The sequence below is a fragment of the Carcharodon carcharias genome, chromosome 38 (assembly GCF_017639515.1).
Source record: "Carcharodon carcharias isolate sCarCar2 chromosome 38, sCarCar2.pri, whole genome shotgun sequence".
In the NCBI taxonomy this organism is placed as follows: Eukaryota; Metazoa; Chordata; class Chondrichthyes; order Lamniformes; family Lamnidae; genus Carcharodon; species Carcharodon carcharias.
The window spans coordinates 377,194-398,423 of NC_054504.1; the positions used below are offsets into that span (position 1 = coordinate 377,194).

The 21,230-nt window shown below is 54.6% G+C and overlaps 1 protein-coding gene across 1 annotated transcript in view; it reads left to right on the plus strand.

Moving 5' to 3' along the window:
* Nucleotides 1-429: 429 nt before the first annotated feature.
* LOC121273052 (carbonic anhydrase 4-like) overlaps nt 430-21,230 on the plus strand; it is a 28,903-nt gene continuing 8,102 nt past the window's right edge. The window contains exons 1-5 of the mRNA XM_041180003.1: nt 430-524; nt 2,773-2,802; nt 5,569-5,736; nt 10,865-11,013; nt 19,706-19,795. Coding sequence (XP_041035937.1) covers nt 461-524; nt 2,773-2,802; nt 5,569-5,736; nt 10,865-11,013; nt 19,706-19,795 — 501 coding nt within the window. The 5' untranslated portion in view covers nt 430-460. The remainder of the gene's footprint in view (nt 525-2,772; nt 2,803-5,568; nt 5,737-10,864; nt 11,014-19,705; nt 19,796-21,230) is intronic.

A 21,230-nucleotide genomic window follows, 5' to 3' on the forward strand; every position in this document is an offset into this window, starting at 1 on the left:
TTATGTGTGTTAATTGGTGAATTATTTGTCCATTCTGCAAGCTAATTAAGACCCTCCTGTCATTCGTTGCAGCACTCCTCACTATAAATGCTTCACCCCCAACCCCGCACACCCCAGCTATGACCACTTTCCGCCTTCTCTCGCCCTCTGCTTTCTGGTTTGAAGCAAGCTTGCCATCTATTCTTCACTTGTTCCCCACCCCCTTGAGTCCATATGCTCCAACCTACTGTGTTGGCCCACTGTGGGCGCAGCCTTATCAAAGGCGCTGTGAGAACCCAGATATAGTACATCTACTGCGTCGCCCAGGTCTACCCTCTCCCGGTTGCCCCCTCAGCAAACCCAGTGAGGTCGGTCGAGTGCTCCGAGGGCCCGGAACGCATTCCCCCCCCCCCCACGGGACGTTGACCTTCTGTCTTCTGTTTAAGCTTCCAGGGTTTATTCGGGGAATCCAGTGCTCGGAATGGAGACGGCGATGCTGTTCGTTCTGCTGGGTCTCGGCCTCTCGCAAGTCGAGTCTGCCACAGGTGCGTACCTTGCGCAACGCGAGACCCTTCCTCCTTGTCCCCGGAAATGCTTTCAGCCCAGAGACAGGCCGTTCGAACCCCCCCACATCTGCCCCAGGTGCTGGCGTTCCTGCTCCCTCGTGAGCCTCTTCCCACCACCACCCACCCTTTGCACCCCACAACTTTATCTCCCCCTCTTCCCACGTCCTTCTATTCCTCTCTCCCTCAGGGGTTTATCCAGCTTCCCCCAGTCAAACACATCGACACGATTCACCTCAACTAGCGAGGCAGTGGGATAGTGGTATTGTCACTGGACTAGGAGCCCAGAGACCCAGGGCAATGGTGTTGGCACCTCTGGGTCCGAATTCCACCATGGCAAATGGTGAAATTTCAGTCCACCAAAAACCTGGAAGGCAAAATGTTAACGGTGACAATCAAACCACCGCCCGATTGGCATAAAAACCCGTCCGGTTCACTGATGCCCTTTGGGTAAGGAAATCTGCCACCCTCACCTGGTCAGGCCTACATGTGACTCCAGACCCACAGCCCTCTCAACAAAGGGCATTTAGGGAAGGGCAATAAATGCTGGCCTAGCCAGCGACACCCCACATCCCGTGGACAAATAAAATACAACTCCCTGTGGGAGCGAGTCCCACGTTCTACCCTGGGTAAATTCTCGTGAATCTTTTCCGCACTCTCTCTCTCTCTGTCTCTCCAATTCCTTCACATCCTTCCTAAAGTGCGGAGCCCAGAACTGGACACAATACTCCAGCTGAGGCTGAATGAGTGTCTTATACAGGTTCAACATAACCTCCTTGCTCTTGTACCCTACGCCCCTATGAATAAAGCCCAGGATACTGTCTGCTTTACTAACTGCGCTCTCCCCCCTTCAATGATTTATATACATCTCCCACCCATGGGTAAATTCAGTTGCTCCTGAATCCCCCCCGATTGGATTTATTAGTGACCGTCTGATATTGAAGTAATCCCCCTCGTTCTGGTTTCTCCCACAAGTGGAAACATCTTCTCTATGTCAGAGGGACATGGGTGGGAGATGTATATAAATCATTGAAGGGGGGAGAGCGCGGTTAATAAAGCAGACAGTATCCTGGGCTTTATTCATAGGGGTGTAGGGTACGAGAGCAAGGAGGTTGTGTTGAACTTGCATAAGGCACGAGTTCAGCCTCAGCAGGAATACTGTGTCCAGTTCTGGGCTCCGCACTTTAGGAAGGAGGTGAAGGAATTGGAGAGAGAGAGAGAGAGAGAGAGACAGACAGACAGAGAGAGAGAGAGAGAGACAGAGAGAGAGAGAGAGAGAGTGCGGAAAAGATTCACGAGAATGGTTCCAGGGATGAGGAACTTCAGTTCCGTGGATAGATTGGAGAAGTTGGGACTGTTCTGCTCAGAGAAGAGAAGGTGGAGAGGAGATTTGATCGAGGTGTTCAAAATCACGAAGGGGTCTGGGACAGAGCGGATCGGGAGAAACTGTTCCCATTGGGGGGGAAGGATCGAGAAGCAGAGGGACACAGATTGAAGGCGATTGGGGAAGGAACCAGAGGCGGAGATGGGGAAACATTTTATTTGGGACCCAGCGAGTTGCTGTGATCTGGAAGGTGCTGCCTGAAAGGGCAGTGGGAGGGGAATCAATGGGAACACTCAGAATGGGGAATCGGAGAAGCGGTAGCTGGGGTAAATTTACAGAGAAATGGGGAGGGGGCTGGGTCCAGCGGGGACTACACAATGTGAGAGAACTATCGAAGGGTGGCAGGGGAGGGAAGGGTAAGTGGCCACAGACATCTCTCTATCCCTCTGTTCCCCAGTCTGTCCCCTCTCTCTATCCCACTGTTCCCCAGTCTGTCCCCTCTCTCTATCCCTCTGTTCCCCAGTCTGTCCCCTCTCTCTATCCCTCTGTTCCCCAGTCTGTCCCCTCTCTCTATCCCTCTGTTCCCCAGTCTGTCCCCTCTCTCTATCCCTCTGTTCCCCAGTCTGTCCCCTCTCTCTATCCCTCTGTTCCCCACTCTGTCCCCTCTCTCTATCCCTCTGTTCCCCAGTCTGTCCCCTCTCTCTATCACCCTGTTCCCCAGTCTGTCCCCTCTCTCTATCACCCTGTTCCCCAGTCTGTCCCCTCTCTCTAGCACCCTGTTCCCCAGTCTGTCCCCTCTCTCTATCCCTCTGTTCCCCAGTCTGTCCCCTCTCTCTATCCCTCTGCTCCCCAGTCTGTCCCCTCTCTACACGAATATTAATTCCACGTCTTTCTATCTCATTTCAGATGGATTCTGCTACTACCAAACATCTTGCGGTAAGTTACACTGTCCTTTCCCCCTCTGGGACCGGGTGTCACAGTGCGTTAGATACACTGTCCTTTCCTCCCACTGGGACCGGTTGTCACCAGTCAGTGTACAGATATCTCCCTGAGAGAGAGAAGGTCTGAGAGATACCAGTCAGTGTACAGATATCTCCCTGAGAGAGAGAGGGGACTGAGAGACACCAGTCAATGTACAGATATCTCCCTGAGAGAGAGAGAGAGAGGGACTGAGAGACAACAGTCGGTGTACAGATATCTACCTGAGAGAGAGATGGGACAGAAAGACACCAGTCAGTGTACAGATATCTCCCTGAGAGAGAGAGAGAGAGGGACTGAGACACCAGTCAGTGTACAGATATCTCCTGAGAGAGAGAGAGGGAGGGACTGAGAGACACCAGTCAGTGTACAGATATCTCCCTGAGAGAGAGAGAGAGGGACTGAGAGACAACAGTCGGTGTACAGATATCTACCTGAGAGAGAGAGGGACTGAGAGACACCAGTCAGTGTACAGATATCTCCCTGAGAGAGAGAGTGGGACTGAGAGACACCAGTCAGTGTACAGATATCTCCCTGAGAGAGGGGAATGAGAGACACCAGTCAGTGTACAGATATCTCCCTAAGAGAGGGGAATGAGAGACACCAGTCAGTGTACAGATATCTCCCTGAGAGAGAGGGGAATGAGAGACACCAGTCAGTGCATAGATATCTCCCTGAGAGAGAGAGGGACTGAGAGACACCAGTCAGTGTACAGATATCTCCCTGAGAGAGAGAGAGGGACTGAGAGACACCAGTCAGTGTACAGATATCTCCCTGAGAGAGAGAGAAGGGACTGAGAGACACCAGTTAGTGTACAGATATCTCCCTGAGAGAGAGAGGTGACTGAGAGACACCAGTCAGTGTACAGATATCTCCCTGAGAGAGAGAGGTGACTGAGAGACACCAGTTAGTGTACAGATATCTCCCTGAGAGAGGTGACTGAGAGACACCAGTCAGTGTACAGATATCTCCCTGAGAGAGAGAGTGGGACTGAGAGACACCTGTCAGTGTACAGATATCTCCCTGAGAGAGGGGAATGAGAGACACCAGTCAGTGTACAGATATCTCCCTGAGAGAGAGGGGAATGAGAGACACCAGTCAGTGCATAGATATCTCCCTGAGAGAGAGAGGGACTGAGAGACACCAGTCAGTGTACAGATATCTCCCTGAGAGAGAGAGAGGGACTGAGAGACACCAGTCAGTGTACAGATATCTCCCTGAGAGAGAGAGAGGGAGGGACTGAGAGACACCAGTCAGTGTACAGATATCTCCCTGAGAGAGAGAGAGAGGGACTGAGAGACAACAGTCGGTGTACAGATATCTACCTGAGAGAGAGAGGGACTGAGAGACACCAGTCAGTGTACAGATATCTCCCTGAGAGAGAGAGTGGGACTGAGAGACACCAGTCAGTGTACAGATATCTCCCTGAGAGAGGGGAATGAGAGACACCAGTCAGTGTACAGATATCTCCCTAAGAGAGGGGAATGAGAGACACCAGTCAGTGTACAGATATCTCCCTGAGAGAGAGGGGAATGAGAGACACCAGTCAGTGCATAGATATCTCCCTGAGAGAGAGAGGGACTGAGAGACACCAGTCAGTGTACAGATATCTCCCTGAGAGAGAGAGAGGGACTGAGAGACACCAGTCAGTGTACAGATATCTCCCTGAGAGAGAGAGAAGGGACTGAGAGACACCAGTTAGTGTACAGATATCTCCCTGAGAGAGAGAGGTGACTGAGAGACACCAGTCAGTGTACAGATATCTCCCTGAGAGAGAGAGGTGACTGAGAGACACCAGTTAGTGTACAGATATCTCCCTGAGAGAGGTGACTGAGAGACACCAGTCAGTGTACAGATATCTCCCTGAGAGAGAGAGTGGGACTGAGAGACACCTGTCAGTGTACAGATATCTCCCTGAGAGAGGGGAATGAGAGACACCAGTCAGTGCATAGATATCTCCCTGAGAGAGAGAGGGACTGAGAGACACCAGTCAGTGTACAGATATCTCCCTGAGAGAGAGAGAGGGACTGAGAGACACCAGTCAGTGTACAGATATCTCCCTGAGAGAGAGAGAAGGGACTGAGAGACACCAGTTAGTGTACAGATATCTCCCTGAGAGAGAGAGGTGACTGAGAGACACCAGTCAGTGTACAGATATCTCCCTGAGAGAGAGAGGTGACTGAGAGACACCAGTCAGTGTACAGATATCTCCCTGAGAGAGAGAGTGGGACTGAGAGACACCTGTCAGTGTACAGATATCTCCCTGAGAGAGGGGAATGAGAGACACCAGTCAGTGTACAGATATCTCCCTGAGAGAGAGGGGAATGAGAGACACCAGTCAGTGCATAGATATCTCCCTGAGAGAGAGAGGGACTGAGAGACACCAGTCAGTGTACAGATATCTCCCTGAGAGAGAGAGAGGGACTGAGAGACACCAGTCAGTGTACAGATATCTCCCTGAGAGAGAAGGGACTGAGAGACACCAGTTAGTGTACAGATATCTCCCTGAGAGAGAGAGGTGACTGAGAGACACCAGTCAGTGTACAGATATCTCCCTGAGAGAGAGAGGTGACTGAGAGACACCAGTCAGTGTACAGATATCTCCCTGAGAGAGAGAGAGAGACTGAGAGACACCAGTCAGTGTACAGATATCTCCCTGAGAGAGAGGGGGGTCTGGGAAATATGGACATTTTCTGACCATGTGTGTGTTAATTGACTTTCCAGGACCTACATCCTGGCCTGTAACTTATCCAACCTGCCAAGGCACTGAGCAGTCTCCTATCAACATTCAGAAAAACAGAACCATCCGGGATGAGCATCTGGGAGAGTTTAAATTCCATCAGTACGACAATCGACAATTTCTCACCCAGATTAAACACACTAAAATGTCAGGTTGGTCAAACTCGATAGTTCCTGGCAAGCCGAATGTTCACCTTGCTATAATGACCCTCTGTTATTTGGAATTCCCTCAGCACTGACCCTCCGACAGTGCGGCTCTCCCTCAGCACTGACCCTCCGACAGTGCGGCTCTCCCTCAGTACTGACCCTCCGACAGTGCGGCACTACCTCAGCACTGACCCTCCGACAGTGCGGCTCTCCCTCAGCACTGACCCTCCGACAGTGCGGCACTACCTCAGCACTGACCCTCCGACAGTGTGGCACTCCCTCAGCACCGACCCTCCGAGAGTGCGGCTCTCCCTCAGCACTGACCCTCTCACAGTGCGGCGCTCCCTCAGCACTGACCCTCCCACAGTGCGGCGCTCCCTCAGCACTGACCCTCCGACAGTGCGGCTCTCCCTCAGCACTGACCCTCCGACAGTGCGGCACTCCCTCAGCACTGACCCTCCGACAGTGCGGTTCTCCCTCTGTACTGTCCCTTCGACAGCGCAGCGCTCCCTCAGTACTGACCCTCCAACAATGTGGCGCTCCCTCAGCACTGACCCTCCGACAGTGTGGTGCTCCCTCAGCACTGACCCTCCGACAGTGCGGTGCTCCCTCAGCACTGACCCTCCGACAGTGCGGCGTTCCTTCAGCACTGACCCTCTGACAGTGCGGCGCTCCCTCAGCACTGACCCTCCGACAGTGCGGCGCTCCCTCAGCACTGACCCTCTGACAATGCGGCGCTCCCTCAGTACTGACCCTCCGACATTACTGTAGAGTCTGGCATTGTCAATTGAAAGTTTCTTAAGCGAGATTCATAGATTTTATTGTAATTAAGCTTTTGCAAACCTGTATAAGACACTAGTTCAGCTGGAATATTGTGTCCAGTTCTGGGCTCCCTCTTTAGGAAGGATGTGAAGGAATTGGAGAGAGAGAGAGTGCGGAAAAGATTCATGAGGATGGTTCCAGGGATGAGGAACTTCAGTTCCGTGGATAGATTGGAGAAGTTGGGACTGTTCTCCTCAGAGAAGAGAAGGTGGAGAGGGGATTTGATAGAGGTGTTCAAAATCACGAGGGGGTCTGGGAGAGAGCGGATCGGGAGAAACTGTTCCCATTGTGGGGGGAAGAATCAAAAAGCAGAGGGACACAGATTGAAGGCGATGGGTAAAAGGAGCGACAGAGACACGAGGAGTAATTTTTTCACGCAGTGTTATGGTCCCAGCTGATATTACTACTATCCCAAATTGGAACCCGGTTTGATAGATTCCAATTTTTAGTTTTTTGACTAGAAACATGGAGAGTGGCTACTGAGCAGAGTCACAGGAGTCAACTGATGAACTTTTAACAAAGGAATAAAACATTTATTAAACAGGAAAAGATTAACTATGTTACAATACGCCTTCACCCACAACTATACCTTTATAGATATATACAGATTTGTAAGGGTGACGCAAGTTATCTTATACTTTAATGTCCACAGTCAGTGCAAAGTCTGCATAAAGCAATAGACAACCTGTGGTCAGACACACTACACTCTGAAACCGAGCGATAGATGCCACCCCAAATAGGTGCTATGCGTCTCTCCTCAACTCCCCACCCCTCTCCCTTCTCCCCCCACCAATACGCCGATCACACCATGAGCCCACCGGTCTCCAGCCTCACTGAACTCCATCTTTCACACGAGCTTTTCCGCATTCTCCGCACTCGAGGAACTCACTTTGGAATCTCCTCCCAGACCGACGCCTTCTCTTGGACGCCTTTCACAAGGGTCCACCTCCGGGGTTTCGAACTCTCCTTCCCGATCGTTCCTCTCCTCTGAGTTGCCTTCCACGCGCCCTCCCTCTCGGATGCTCAGCTGTGCCAACAGACCACCACGGCTTCACACACCCGTGGTGAGGACTCACCAATCTTTGGCTGTCTCCTCAGATCTTCTGCCCTCCGGCAAGCCTATTGTGCTTTAAGTCTGCATCCTGTGGCTTTCTCTCTTTAAACTTCCCCTCTGCCCTCTCAGCTTTGACTTCACTTAAGCGGACCTTTTCCAGATTCCTGTTCGTCCTTTGACCTGAAGGTCTCCTTGGGACCTTTCTCTTGGTCCACTCCCTGGTTTTGGCTTCTTATTTAGCTTAGGACTTGCTCCCTGTCCCTCTCCTCTGCTGCTTCTCCTTGCAAAACTCTTTCATCTGAACTGAAACAACTTTCCAGATTTTCTCTGCCTCTATGAATCACTCACTCTGGACTCCTGTTGCTTGGAAACAGCACAGTTTTTTCTACCTTGTGTTTGCTTCAAGCCCCCCTTCATGAGTCGTAAAACCTCATTAAGACGCAGAGCATCTTTTAAAGTGAAACCAAACTCAAGTTCCCCCCTTTCTTAACACACCATGACAGAAATACAAATTAAACTTAAAACTAAAACTCATTCCTAACACCAACAAATACAGTCATAACTTACACCAATGATCTAGATGAAGGAACTGAGGGCATCCTGGCTGAGTTTGCAGATGATACAAAGATAGGTGGAGGGACAGGTCGTATTGAGGAGGCGGGGAGGCTGCAGAAGGATTTGGAAAGGTTAGGAGATGGGCAAGGAAGTGGCAGATGGAATACAACGTGGGCAAGTGTGAGGTCATGCACTTTGGTAGGAAGAATAGAGGCATAGACTATTTCCTAACTGGGGAGAGAATTCAGAAATCTGGAGCGCAAAGGGACTTGGGAGTCCGAGTCCCGGATTCTCTTAAGGTTAACTTGCAGGTTGAGTCGGTAGTTAGGAAGGCAAATACAATGTTGGCATTTATTTCAAGAGGACTGGAATATAAAAGCAGGGATGTGCCGCTGAGGCTTTATAAGGCTCTGGTCAGACCACGTTTAGAATATTGTGAGCAATTTTGGGCCCCGTATCTCAGGAAGGATGTTCTGGCCCTGGAGAGGGTCCAGAGGAGGTTCACGAGAATGATCCCAGGAATGAAAGGCTTAACATATGAGGAAGGTTTGAGGACTCTGGGTCCATACTCGATGGAGTTTAGAAGGATAAGGGGGGGATCTGATTGAAACTTACAGAATACTGAAAGGCCTGGATAGAGTGGACGTGGGGAAGATGTTTCCATTAGTAGGAGAGACTAGGACCCGAGGGCACAGCCTCAGAGTAAAGGGAAGACCTTTTAGAACAGAGATGAGGAGAAACTTCTTTAGCCAGAGAGAGTGGTGAATCTATGGAATTCATTGCCACTGAAGGCTGTGGAGGCCGGGTCATTGAGTGTATTTCAGAGCGAGATAGATAGGTTCTTGATTGGTAAGGGGGTCAAAGGTTACGGGGAGAAGGCGGGAGAATGGGGTTGAGAAACGTATCAGCCATGATTGAATGGCAGAGCAGACTCGATGGGCCAAACAGCCTAACTTCTGCTCCTATGTCTTATGGTCAACTATTTCCAGGTCTAAGCAGCAGCAGGATGGAATGGGATTGTCAGGAAGAGATATTAATGCATATAATATTATTCGAAATTATTTTCTTAAAATAGGGGTTTAGTCTGTCGGTGTGTCTTAAATGGATTAAAGCCAGCTGGCCTTTAGTTTTGAGATGTAAACAGTCGGTAGAGGGGGTATTTGCATTTTGTCCAATAGAGCATTCAAAAGTGGGAGTGAAATCTTGCACCTATCTGGCAGACACCAAGCAATGTTTACATTACGAATAAAATTGGGACTATGAAAGGGGTTCAAAGGGCCTGGCGATACAATGAAAATTTACAGACGGAAGGGAAAGCTAGGTGTAACCCGAGGAGGAGTTTGTGTATGCGGGGCAGAGTCACATAAGATCGAGGCAGCTGCAAGCCTCCAGCTGGTTTCAAAGGAACCAAAGTGAAAGGAACCTCATTTCGAATTCGTAAGGTGAAAAATGCTTTGCCTGGTTAACACAGAGGAGCAGAAATGAGGCCATTTGGCCCATTGCGTCTGCTCCGCCATTCAATCATGGCTGATAGGTTTCTCAAACCCATTCTCTCCCGCCTTCTCCCCGTAACCTCTGACCCCCTTTACCAATCAAGAACCTATCTATCTCGCTCTTAAATACACTCAATGACCCGGCATCCACAGTCTTCTGTGGCAATGAATTCCATAGATTCAGCACTCTCTGGCTAAAGAAGTTTCTCCTCATCTCTGTTCTAAAAGGTCTTCCCTTTACTCTGAGGCTGTGCCCCTCGGGTCCTAGTCTCTCCTACTAATGGGAACATCTTCCCCACGTCCCACTCTATCCAGGCCTTTCAGTATTCTGTAAGTTTCAATCAGATCCCCCCCTCATCCTTCTAAACTCCATCGAGTATAGACCCAGAGTCCTCAAACCTTCCTCATACGTTAAGCCTTTCATTCCTGGGATCGTTCTCGTGAACCTCCTCTGGACCCTCTCCAGGGCCAGCACATCCTTCCTGAGATACACGGGGCCCAAAATTGCTCACAGTATTCTAAACGTGGTCTGACCAGAGCCTTATAAAGCCTCAGCGGCACATCCCTGCTCTTATATTCTAGTCCTCTCGAAATAAATGCCAACATTTCATTTGTAAGCTGATTCGTCATTGCAGCCTTAGTAGAGATTAGTTTGAGAATTTGTTAGAAGTTACGATAGTAGTGATTTGTTGCACTCTGTATGTGCTTAGCCTGTTGTAACTTAATAAAGTGCTTAGCGCTGCTTGACCTAAGAACCTCTTGCGAACGGGTGGTCTGATTCCTGAAATTAGAGGCACTACTCAGGGAAAAGAAACCAACTGAAAATATAGGTTATGACGGTTGTTTAAAATTTCCCTCTGGGGGCTTTTTGTTTGCAGCTAACTTGCTAGGGTCAAAAACAGGGATTGTTATCGAAAGGGGAGAGTGTGAGGGGGTGGGCGGGGAGGTGGGGTCCGAGGTGAGCCGCCTACGCGAGGCGGGGGGGGGGGGGGGCCAGCAATCCAGCCCACGACGGGCCGAATGGCCTCGCCCTGTGCGGTGGTTTGACGGCGCTTAGGGGGTTTTGGACGCCAGCCAGCCGGACGCAGCTGGTTAGAGGGGCTAGCCTCGACTGAGCAGTGCCCGGTGTGGGCTGAGTGGCCTCCTGCTGCTCTCAAGGAGCCTGGAAGGAGCACTAACACGGGAACGTCCCTCTCTCTCTCTCACACAGTGAAAGTCAGGGTGAAGCCCGGCATGGAGCTGAGCGGCGGAGGGCTGCGGGCTGTCTACCTCGTCTCCCAGTTCCACTTGCACTGGGGGCAGAACATCAGTGCCCAGGGCTCCGAACACATGCTGGACGGCAAGCGGGCGAGCATGGAGGTGAGCAGGCCGGGGTGGGGGGGTGGAGCAGAAGGCCCAGACAGTTATGAGGTCTTCTCGTTGTATCTTTCTCTCGCTCCCTCTCCCTCTCCCTGTCACTCTCTGTCTCTCCCTCCCTCTCCCCCTCTCGCTCTGAGTCACTCTGTCTCTGTCTCTCTCTGTCCCCCTCTCTCTCTCTCTCTCTCTGTTCCCCTATCTCTCTCTCTGTCCCCCTATCTCTCTCTCTCTCTCTCTGTCCCCCTATCTCTCTCTCTCTCTCTCTCTCTCTGTTCCCCTATCTCTCTCTCTGTCCCCCTATCTCTCTCTCTCTCTCTCTGTCCCCCTATCTCTCTCTCTCTCTCTGTTCCCCTCTCTCTCTCTCTGTCCCCCTATCTCTCTCTCTCTCTGTTCCCCTATCTCTCTCTCTGTCCCCCTATCTCTCTCTCTCTCTCTCTGTCCCCCTATCTCTCTCTCTCTCTCTGTCCCCCTATCTCTCTCTCTCTGTCCCCCTATCTCTCTCTCTCTGTCCCCCTATCTCTCTCTCTCTCTCTGTCCCCCTATCTCTCTCTCTCTCTCTGTCCCCCTATCTCTCTCTCTCTCTCAGTCCCCCTCTCTCTCAGTCCCCCTATCTCTCTCTCCCTGTCCCCCTATCTCTCTCTCTCTCTCTGTCCCCCTATCTCTCTCTCTCTGTCCCCCTATCTCTCTCTCTCTCTCTGTCCCCCTCTCTCTCTGTCCCCCTATCTCTCTCTCTCTGTCCCCCTCTCTCTCTGTCCCCCTATCTCTCTCTCTCTGTCCCCCTATCTCTCTCTCTCTCTCTGTCCCCCTATCTCTCTCTCTCTCTCTCTCTGTCCCCCTCTCTCTCTCTCTCTCTGTCCCCCTCTCTCTCTCTCTCTGTCCCCCTATCTCTCTCTCTCTCTGTCCCCCTATCTCTCTCTCTCTCTCTCTGTCCCTCTCTCTCTCTCTCTCTCTCTCTGTCCCCCTATCTCTCTCTCTCTCTCTCTGTCCCCCTATCTCTCTCTCTCTCTCTCTCTCTCTCTCTGTCCCCTATCTCTCTCTCTCTGTCCCCCTATCTCTCTCTCTCTCTCTGTCCCCCTATCTCTCTCTCTCTCTCTCTCTGTCCCCCTATCTCTCTCTCTCTCTGTCCCCCTATCTCTCTCTCTCTCTCTGTCCCCCTCTCTCTCTCTCTGTCCCCCTCTCTCTCTCTGTCCCCTATCTCTCTCTCTCTCTCTGTCCCCCTATCTCTCTCTCTCTGTCCCCCTATCTCTCTCTCTCTGTCCCCCTATCTCTCTCTCTCTCTCTGTCCCCATCTCTCTCTCTGTCCCCCTCTCTCTCTCTCTGTCCCCCTATCTCTCTCTCTCTGTCCCCCTCTCTCTCTCTCTCTGCCTCCCCCCTCTCTCTCTCTCTCTCTCCCTCATGGTAGAGTTTGTGTGCCCTATGCCGTTGTGTGTGTGTAAACTCTGTCAAGGTCACAGTTCGCTGGAGAACAAGCCTCCCCCTCAAGCTGATTTGCCTCTACAACATCTCTCTGTCTCGGGCCTGGTTCGTCCCTGTCCTCTGTCTCGGGCCTGGTTCCTTCCTGTCCTCTGTCTCGGGCCTGGTTCCTTCCTGTCCTCTGTCTCGGGCCTGACTCCTTCCTGTCCTCTGTCTCGGGCCTGACTCCTTCCTGTCCTCTGTCTCGGGCCTGGTTCCTTCCTGTCCTCTGTCTCGGGCCTGGTTCGTCCCTGTCCTCTGTCTCGGGCCTGGTTCCTTCCTGTCCTCTGTCTCGGGCCTGGTTCGTCCCTGTCCTCTGTCTCGGGCCTGGTTCCTTCCTGTCCTCTGTCTCGGGCCTGACTACTTCCTGTCCTCTGTCTCGGGCCTGACTCCTTCCTGTCCTCTGTCTCGGGCCTGGTTCCTTCCTGTCCTCTGTCTCGGGCCTGACTCCTTCCTGTCCTCTGTCTCGGGCCTGACTCCTTCCTGTCCTCTCTCTCGGGCCTGGTTCCTTCCTGTCCTCTGTCTCGGGCCTGACTCCTTCCTGTCCTCTGTCTCGGGCCTGGTTCCTTCCTGTCCTCTGTCTCGGGCCTGACTACTTCCTGTCCTCTGTCTCGGGCCTGACTCCTTCCTGTCCTCTGTCTCGGGCCTGGTTCCTTCCTGTCCTCTGTCTCGGGCCTGACTCCTTCCTGTCCTCTGTCTCGGGCCTGGTTCCTTCCTGTCCTCTGTCTCGGGCCTGACTCCTTCCTGTCCTCTGTCTCGGGCCTGCTTCCTTCCTGTCCTCTGTCTCGGGCCTGGTTCCTTCCTGTCCTCTGTCTCGGGCCTGGTTCCTTCCTGTCCTCTGTCTCGGGCCTGGTTCCTTCCTGTCCTCTGTCTCGGGCCTGGTTCCTTCCTGTCCTCTGTCTCGGGCCTGACTCCTTCCTGTCCTCTGTCTCGGGCCTGACTCCTTCCTGTCCTCTGTCTCGGGCCTGACTCCTTCCTGTCCTCTGTCTCGGGCCTGACTCCTTCCTGTCCTCTGTCTCGGACCTGGTTCCTTCCTGTCCTCTGTCTTGGGCCTGGTTCCTTCCTGTCCTCTGTCTCGGGCCTGACTCCTTCCTGTCCTCTGTCTCGGGCCTGACTCCTTCCTGTCCTCTGTCTCGGGCCTGGTTCCTTCCTGTTCTCTGTCTCGGGCCTGACTCCTTCCTGTCCTCTGTCTCGGGCCTGGTTCCTTCCTGTCCTCTGTCTCAGGCCTGACTCCTTCCTGTCCTCTGTCTCGGGCCTGGTTCCTTCCTGTCCTCTGTCTCGGGCCTGACTCCTTCCTGTCCTCTGTCTCGGGCCTGGTTCCTTCCTGTCCTCTGTCTCGGGCCTGGTTCCTTCCTGTCCTCTGTCTCGGGCCTGGTTCCTTCCTGTCCTCTGTCTCGGGCCTGACTCCTTCCTGTCCTCTGTCTCGGGCCTGGTTCCTTCCTGTCCTCTGTCTCGGGCCTGGTTCCTTCCTGTCCTCTGTCTCGGGCCTGACTCCTTCCTGTCCTCTGTCTCGGGCCTGGTTCCTTCCTGTCCTCTGTCTCGGGCCTGGTTCCTTCCTGTCCTCTGTCTCGGGCCTGACTCCTTCCTGTCCTCTGTCTCGGGCCTGGTTCCTTCCTGTCCTCTGTCTCGGGCCTGACTCCTTCCTGTCCTCTGTCTCGGGCCTGGTTCCTTCCTGTCCTCTGTCTCGGGCCTGGTTCCTTCCTGTCCTCTGTCTCGGGCCTGACTCCTTCCTGTCCTCTGTCTCGGGCCTGACTCCTTCCTGTCCTCTGTCTCGGGCCTGGTTCCTTCCTGTCCTCTGTCTCGGGCCTGACTCCTTCCTGTCCTCTGTCTCGGGCCTGGTTCCTTCCTGTCCTCTGTCTCGGGCCTGGTTCCTTCCTGTCCTCTGTCTCGGGCCTGACTCCTTCCTGTCCTCTGTCTCGGGCCTGCTTCCTTCCTGTCCTCTGTCTCGGGCCTGACTCCTTCCTGTCCTCTGTCTCGGGCCTGGTTCCCTCCTGTCCTCTGTCTCGGGCCTGGTTCCTTCCTGTCCTCTGTCTCGGGCCTGACTCCTTCCTGTCCTCTGTCTCGGGCCTGACTCCTTCCTGTCCTCTGTCTCGGGCCTGGTTCCTTCCTGTCCTCTGTCTCGGGCCTGACTTCTTCCTGTCCTCTGTCTCGGGCCTGGTTCCTTCCTGTCCTCTGTCTCGGGCCTGACTCCTTCCTGTCCTCTGTCTCGGGCCTGTTCCTTCCTGTCCTCTGTCTCGGGCCTGACTCCTTCCTGTCCTCTGTCTCGGGCCTGGTTCCTTCCTGTCCTCTGTCTCGGGCCTGACTCCTTCCTGTCCTCTGTCTCGGGCCTGGTTCCTTCCTGTCCTCTGTCTCGGGCCTGGTTCCTTCCTGTCCTCTGTCTCGGGCCTGGTTCCTTCCTGTCCTCTGTCTCGGGCCTGACTCCTTCCTGTCCTCTGTCTCGGGCCTGACTCCTTCCTGTCCTCTGTCTCGGGCCTGGTTCCTTCCTGTCCTCTGTCTCGGGCCTGACTCCTTCCTGTCCTCTGTCTCGGGCCTGGTTCCTTCCTGTCCTCTGTCTCGGGCCTGGTTCCTTCCTGTCCTCTGTATCGGGCCTGACTCCTTCCTGTCCTCTGTCTCGGGCCTGGTTCGTCCCTGTCCTTTGTCTCGGGCCTGACTCCTTCTTGTCTTCTGTCTCGGGCCTGGTTCCTTCCTGTCCTCTGTCTCGGGCCTGGTTCGTCCCTGTCCTTTGTCTCGGGCCTGGTTCGTCCCTGTCCTCTGTCTCGGGCCTGACTCCTTCCTGTCCTCTGTCTCGGGCCTGGTTCGTCCCTGTCCTCTGTCTCGGGCCTGGTTCGTCCCTGTCCTCTGTCTCGGGCCTGGTTCGTCCCTGTCCTCTGTCTCGGGCCTGGTTCGTCCCTGTCCTCTGTCTCGGGCCTGGTTCGTCCCTGTCCTCTGTCTCGGGCCTGGTTCCTTCCTGTCCTCTGTCTCGGGCCTGGTTCCTTCCTGTCCTCTGTCTCGGGCCTGGTTCGTCCCTGTCCTCTGTCTCGGGCCTGGTTCCTTCCGGTCCTCTGTCTCGGGCCTGGTTCGTCCCTGTCCTCTGTCTCGGGCCTGGTTCCTTCCTGTCCTCTGTCTCCGGCCTGACTCCTTCCTGTCCTCTGTCTCGGGCCTGGTTCCTTCCTGTCCTCTGTCTCGGGCCTGACTCCTTCCTGTCCTCTGTCTCGGGCCTGACTCCTTCCTGTCCTCTGTCTCGGGCCTGGTTTCTTCCTGTCCTCTGTCTCGGGCCTGGTTCGTCCCTGTCCTCTGTCTCGGGCCTGGTTCCTTCCTGTCCTCTGTCTCGGGCCTGACTACTTCCTGTCCCTCTGTCTCGGGCCTGACTCCTTCCTGTCCTCTGTCTCGGGCCTGGTTCCTTCCTGTCCTCTGTCTCGGGCCTGACTCCTTCCTGTCCTCTGTCTCGGGCCTGGTTCCTTCCTGTCCTCTGTCTCGGGCCTGACTCCTTCCTGTCCTCTGTCTCGGGCCTGGTTCCTTCCTGTCCTCTGTCTCGGGCCTGGTTCCTTCCTGTCCTCTGTCTCGGGCCTGACTCCTTCCTGTCCTCTGTCTCGGGCCTGCTTCCTTCCTGTCCTCTGTCTCGGGCCTGACTCCTTCCTGTCCTCTGTCTCGGGCCTGACTCCTTCCTGTCCTCTGTCTCGGGCCTGCTTCCTTCCTGTCCTCTGTCTCGGGCCTGACTCCTTCCTGTCCTCTGTCTCGGGCCTGGTTCCTTCCTGTCCTCTGTCTCGGGCCTGGTTCCTTCCTGTCCTCTGTCTCGGGCCTGACTCCTTCCTGTCCTCTGTCTCGGGCCTGACTCCTTCCTGTCCTCTCTCTCGGGCCTGGTTCCTTCCTGTCCTCTGTCTCGGGCCTGACTTCTTCCTGTCCTCTGTCTCGGGCCTGGTTCCTTCCTGTCCTCTGTCTCGGGCCTGACTCCTTCCTGTCCTCTGTCTCGGGCCTGGTTCCTTCCTGTCCTCTGTCTCGGGCCTGACTCCTTCCTGTCCTCTGTCTCGGGCCTGGTTCCTTCCTGTCCTCTGTCTCGGGCCTGACTCCTTCCTGTCCTCTGTCTCGGGCCTGGTTCCTTCCTGTCCTCTGTCTCGGGCCTGGTTCCTTCCTGTCCTCTGTCTCGGGCCTGACTCCTTCCTGTCCTCTGTCTCGGGCCTGACTCCTTCCTGTCCTCTGTCTCGGGCCTGGTTCCTTCCTGTCCTCTGTCTCGGGCCTGACTCCTTCCTGTCCTCTGTCTCGGGCCTGGTTCCTTCCTGTCCTCTGTCTCGGGCCTGGTTCCTTCCTGTCCTCTGTATCGGGCCTGACTCCTTCCTGTCCTCTGTCTCGGGCCTGGTTCGTCCCTGTCCTCTGTCTCGGGCCTGACTCCTTCCTGTCCTCTGTCTCGGGCCTGGTTCGTCCCTGTCCTCTGTCTCGGGCCTGGTTCGTCCCTGTCCTCTGTCTCGGGCCTGGTTCGTCCCTGTCCTCTGTCTCGGGCCTGGTTCGTCCCTGTCCTCTGTCTCGGGCCTGGTTCGTCCCTGTCCTCTGTCTCGGGCCTGGTTCCTTCCTGTCCTCTGTCTCGGGCCTGGTTCCTTCCTGTCCTCTGTCTCGGGCCTGGTTCCTTCCTGTCCTCTGTCTCGGGCCTGGTTCCTTCCTGTCCTCTGTCTCGGGCCTGGTTCCTTCCTGTCCTCTGTCTCGGGCCTGGTTCGTCCCTGTCCTCTGTCTCGGGCCTGGTTCGTCCCTGTCCTCTGTCTCGGGCCTGGTTCGTCCCTGTCCTCTGTCTCGGGCCTGGTTCGTCCCTGTCCTCTGTCTCGGGCCTGACTCCTTCCTGTCCTCTGTCTCGGCTGTGTTGATTCTTGGGACGAAGTGGGGGGGGGGTTTGTCTCGTGGGGAGGGAGGTTGAGCAGGTCGGGCCCTGTTACCCATTGGAGTTTAGACGAATGAGAGGCGATCTTATCGAGACAGAGGGGGGTAGGGGGCCTCGACAGGGTGGATGCTGGGGGGGCTGTTTCCCCCCTCGTGTGGAGGGGGGGAGGGAATCTAGAACGAGGAGAGGGGGGGGCACAGTTTCAGAATGAGGGGGTCTCCTGTTGAAGACGGAGAGGAGGAGGAATTTCTTCTCCCAGAGGGGGGTCAGCCTGTGGGATTCTCTCCCCCACCCCTCAGAGAGCAGTGGAGGCCGGGGCTGTTGGACATACTCAAGGCCGAGCGAGGCGGGTTTCTGATCGACAAGGGGGAGGCGAGGGTTATGAGGGGGGGACAGACAGGAAAATGGAGTTAAGGCCACAATCGGATCAGCCACGATCTTATCGAACGGGCGAGCAGGCTCGAGAGGGGCTGAATGGCCTCCCCCTGCACCCATTGCGTGTGCTTCCCTCCGGACTCCACTATTCCGGCCGCTTTACCGGCCGCTCTCCCGCGTTTGACCCTCTGTGACCTTCAGCTCGTCCCAAACTCCGCTGCTGCCCCCGTGTCCGAACTCTCACCGACTCCCTCTCACCCCTCACCCCCTGTAACTCGCTGACCCACACTGGCTCCGGGTCCGGCAAACCCTCCATTTTCACATTCACACCCTCGTTTTCAAATCCCCTCCATGGACCTCACTCCCCCCCTCCCTATCTCTGTAACCTCCTCCAGGCCCCTACACCCCTCCCTATCTCTGTAACCTCCTCCAGCCCCTACAACCCTCCCTATCTCTGTAACCTCCTCCAGCCCCTACAACCCTCCCTATCTCTGTAACCTCCTCCAGCCCCTACAGCCCTCCCTATCTCTGTAACCTCCTCCAGTCCCTACAACCCTCCCTATCTCTGTAACCTCCTCCAGCCCCTACAACCCTCCCTATCTCTGTAACCTCCTCCAGCCCCTACAACCCTCCCTATCTCTGTAACCTCCTCCAGCCCCTACACCCCTCCCTATCTCTGTAACCTCCTCCAGCCCCTACAACACTCCCTATCTCTGTAACCTCCTCCAGTCCCTACAACCCTCCCTATCTCTGTAACCTCCTCCAGCCCCTACACCCCTCCCGATCTCTGTAACCTCCTCCAGCCCCTACACCCCTCCCTATCTCTGTAACCTCCTCCAGCCCCTACACCCCTCCCGATCTCTGTAACCTCCTCCAGCCCCTACAACCCTCCCTATCTCTGCAACCTGGTCCAGCCCCTACAACCCTCCCCATCTCTGTAACCTGCTCCAGCCCCTACACCCCTCCCAATCTCTGTAACCTCCTCCAGTCTCTACAACCCTCCCTATCACTGTAACCTCCTCCAGCCCCTACACCCCTCCCAATCTCTGTAACCTCCTCCAGTCTCTACACCCCTCCCTATCTCTGTAACCTCCCCCAGCCCCAACAACCCTCCCTATCTCTGTAACCTCCTCCAGCCCCTACACCCCTCCCGATCTCTGTAACCTCCTCCAGCCCCTACAACCCTCCCTATCTCTGAAACCTGGTCCAGCCCCTACAACCCTCCCCATCTCTGTAACCTGCTCCAGCCCCTACACCCCTCCCAATCTCTGTAACCTCCTCCAGTCTCTACAACCCACCCTATCACTGTAACCTCCTCCAGCCCCTACACCCCTCCCAATCTCTGTAACCTCCTCCAGTCTCTACACCCCTCCCTATCTCTGTAACCTCCCCAGCCCCAACAACCCTCCCTATCTCTGTAACCTCCTCCAGCCCCTACACCCCTCCCAATCTGTGTAACCTCCTCCAGTCTCTACAACCCTCCCTATTTCTGTAACCTCCTCCAGCCCCTACAACACTCCCTATCTCTGTAAACTGGTCCAGCCCCTACACCCCTCCCTATCTCTGTAACCTCCTCCAGCCCCTACACCCCTCCCTATCTCTGTAACCTCCTCCAGCCCCTACAACCCTCCCTATCTCTGTAACCTCCTCCAGCCCCTACGACCCTCCCTATCTCTGGAACCTCCGAGATCTCTGCGCTCCTCCAATTCCAGTCTCTCGAGCAACCCCCCAGATTCCCATCGCTCCACCATTGGCGGCTGGGCCTTCAGCTGCCTGGGGACCCTAAGCTCTGGAATTCCCTCCCTGAACCTCTCCGCACCCCCTCTCTCACTCTCTCTCTCTCTATTTGAAGACACTCCCGACAAACCGATCTCTTGGTACAAGCTATTGTCTGCTCGCCCCCTATCTCTGATGAAGTGTCTCGATGTGAAATATGGTTTGGTAATCGCCCCAGTCAAGGGTACCCGGGGATGCTTTACAATGCAAATGGTGCTAGATAAATGCAAGATGCACTTTTCTCCCCAGCTCCACATTGTACATCGCCAGAAAAACCTAACCCTCGAAGAAGCGTTCAAACATCGACAGGGATTGGCAGTCCTAGCGTTCTTCATTGAGGTGAGAGGACATATTTTTTAAATTCTTTCGGAGATGTGGGTGTCGCTGGCCGGGCCCAGCATTTGTTGCCCGTCCCTAATTGCCCCCTTGAGAAGGTGGTGGGTGAGCCGCCTTCTTGAGCCGCTGCAGTCCCCGTGTGGTGTAGGTACACCCACGGCGCTGTTAGGGAGGGAGTTCCAGGATTTTGTCTGTGTGATGTAGGTGCACCCACGGCGCTGTTAGGGAGGGAGTTCCAGGATTTTGTCCGTGTGGTGTAGGTACACCCACGGCGCTGTTAGGGAGGGAGTTCCAGGATTTTGTCCCCGTGTGGTGTAGGTACACCCACGGCGCTGTTAGGGAGGGAATTCCAGGACTTGGACCCCAGCGACAGTGAAGGAACGGCCGATATATTTCCAAGTCGGGATGGTGAGGGGCTCAGAGGGGAACTTCCAGGTGGTGGTGTTGCCCATGTGTCTGCTGCCCTCGTCCTTCTAGATGGTAGAGGTCGTGGGTTTGGGCGGCGCTGTTGGAGGAGGCTTGGCGAGTTGCTGCAGTGCATCTTGTAGATGGTACACACACGGCTGCCACTGTGCGTCGGTGGTGGAGGCAGTGAGTGTTTGTGGATGGGGTGCCGATCGAGTGGGGGCTGCTTTGTCCTGGACGGTGTCGAGCGTCTTGAGTGTTGTGGGAGCCGCACTCATCCAGGCAAGTGGGGAGTGTCCCATCACACTCCTGACTGGTGCCTTGTAGATGGTGGGCATGCTTTGGGGAGTCAGGAGGTGAGTGACTCTCCGCAGGATTCCCAGCCTCTGACCTGCTCTTGTAGTCACAGTATTTATATGGCTGGTCCCAGTTCAGTTTCTGGTCAATGGTAACCCCCAGGATGTTGATAGTGGGGGATTCAGTGATGGTAATGGCATTGAATGTCAAGGGGAGATGGTTAGATTCTCTCTTGTTGGAGATGGTCATTGCCTGGTACTTGTGTGGTGTGAATGTTACTTACCACACTTGTCAGCCCTGAGCCTGGATAGTGTCCAGGTCTTGCTGCATTTGGACACGGACTGCTTCAGTATCTGAGGAGTCAGACTCAGAGAGACAGAGACAAAGACAGAGTGACAGGCAGGAAGACAGAGATAGAAAGACAGTGACGGAGAGAGAGAGACAGTGATAGAGACAGAAAGACAGTGACAGAGAGAGACAGTGACAGAGAGAAACAGAGAGACAGTGACAGATAGACAGTGACAGAAAGAGACAGTGATAGATACAGAGAGACAGTGACAGAGAGAGACAGTGACAGAGAGAGACAGTGACAGAGAGAGACAGTGACAGAGAGAGAGATAGACAGGGACAAAGAGACAGTGACAGAGAGAGAGATTGAGTCAGACTCAGAGAGACAGAGACAAAGACAGAGTGACAGGCAGGAAGACAGAGATAGAAAGACAGTGACGGAGAGAGA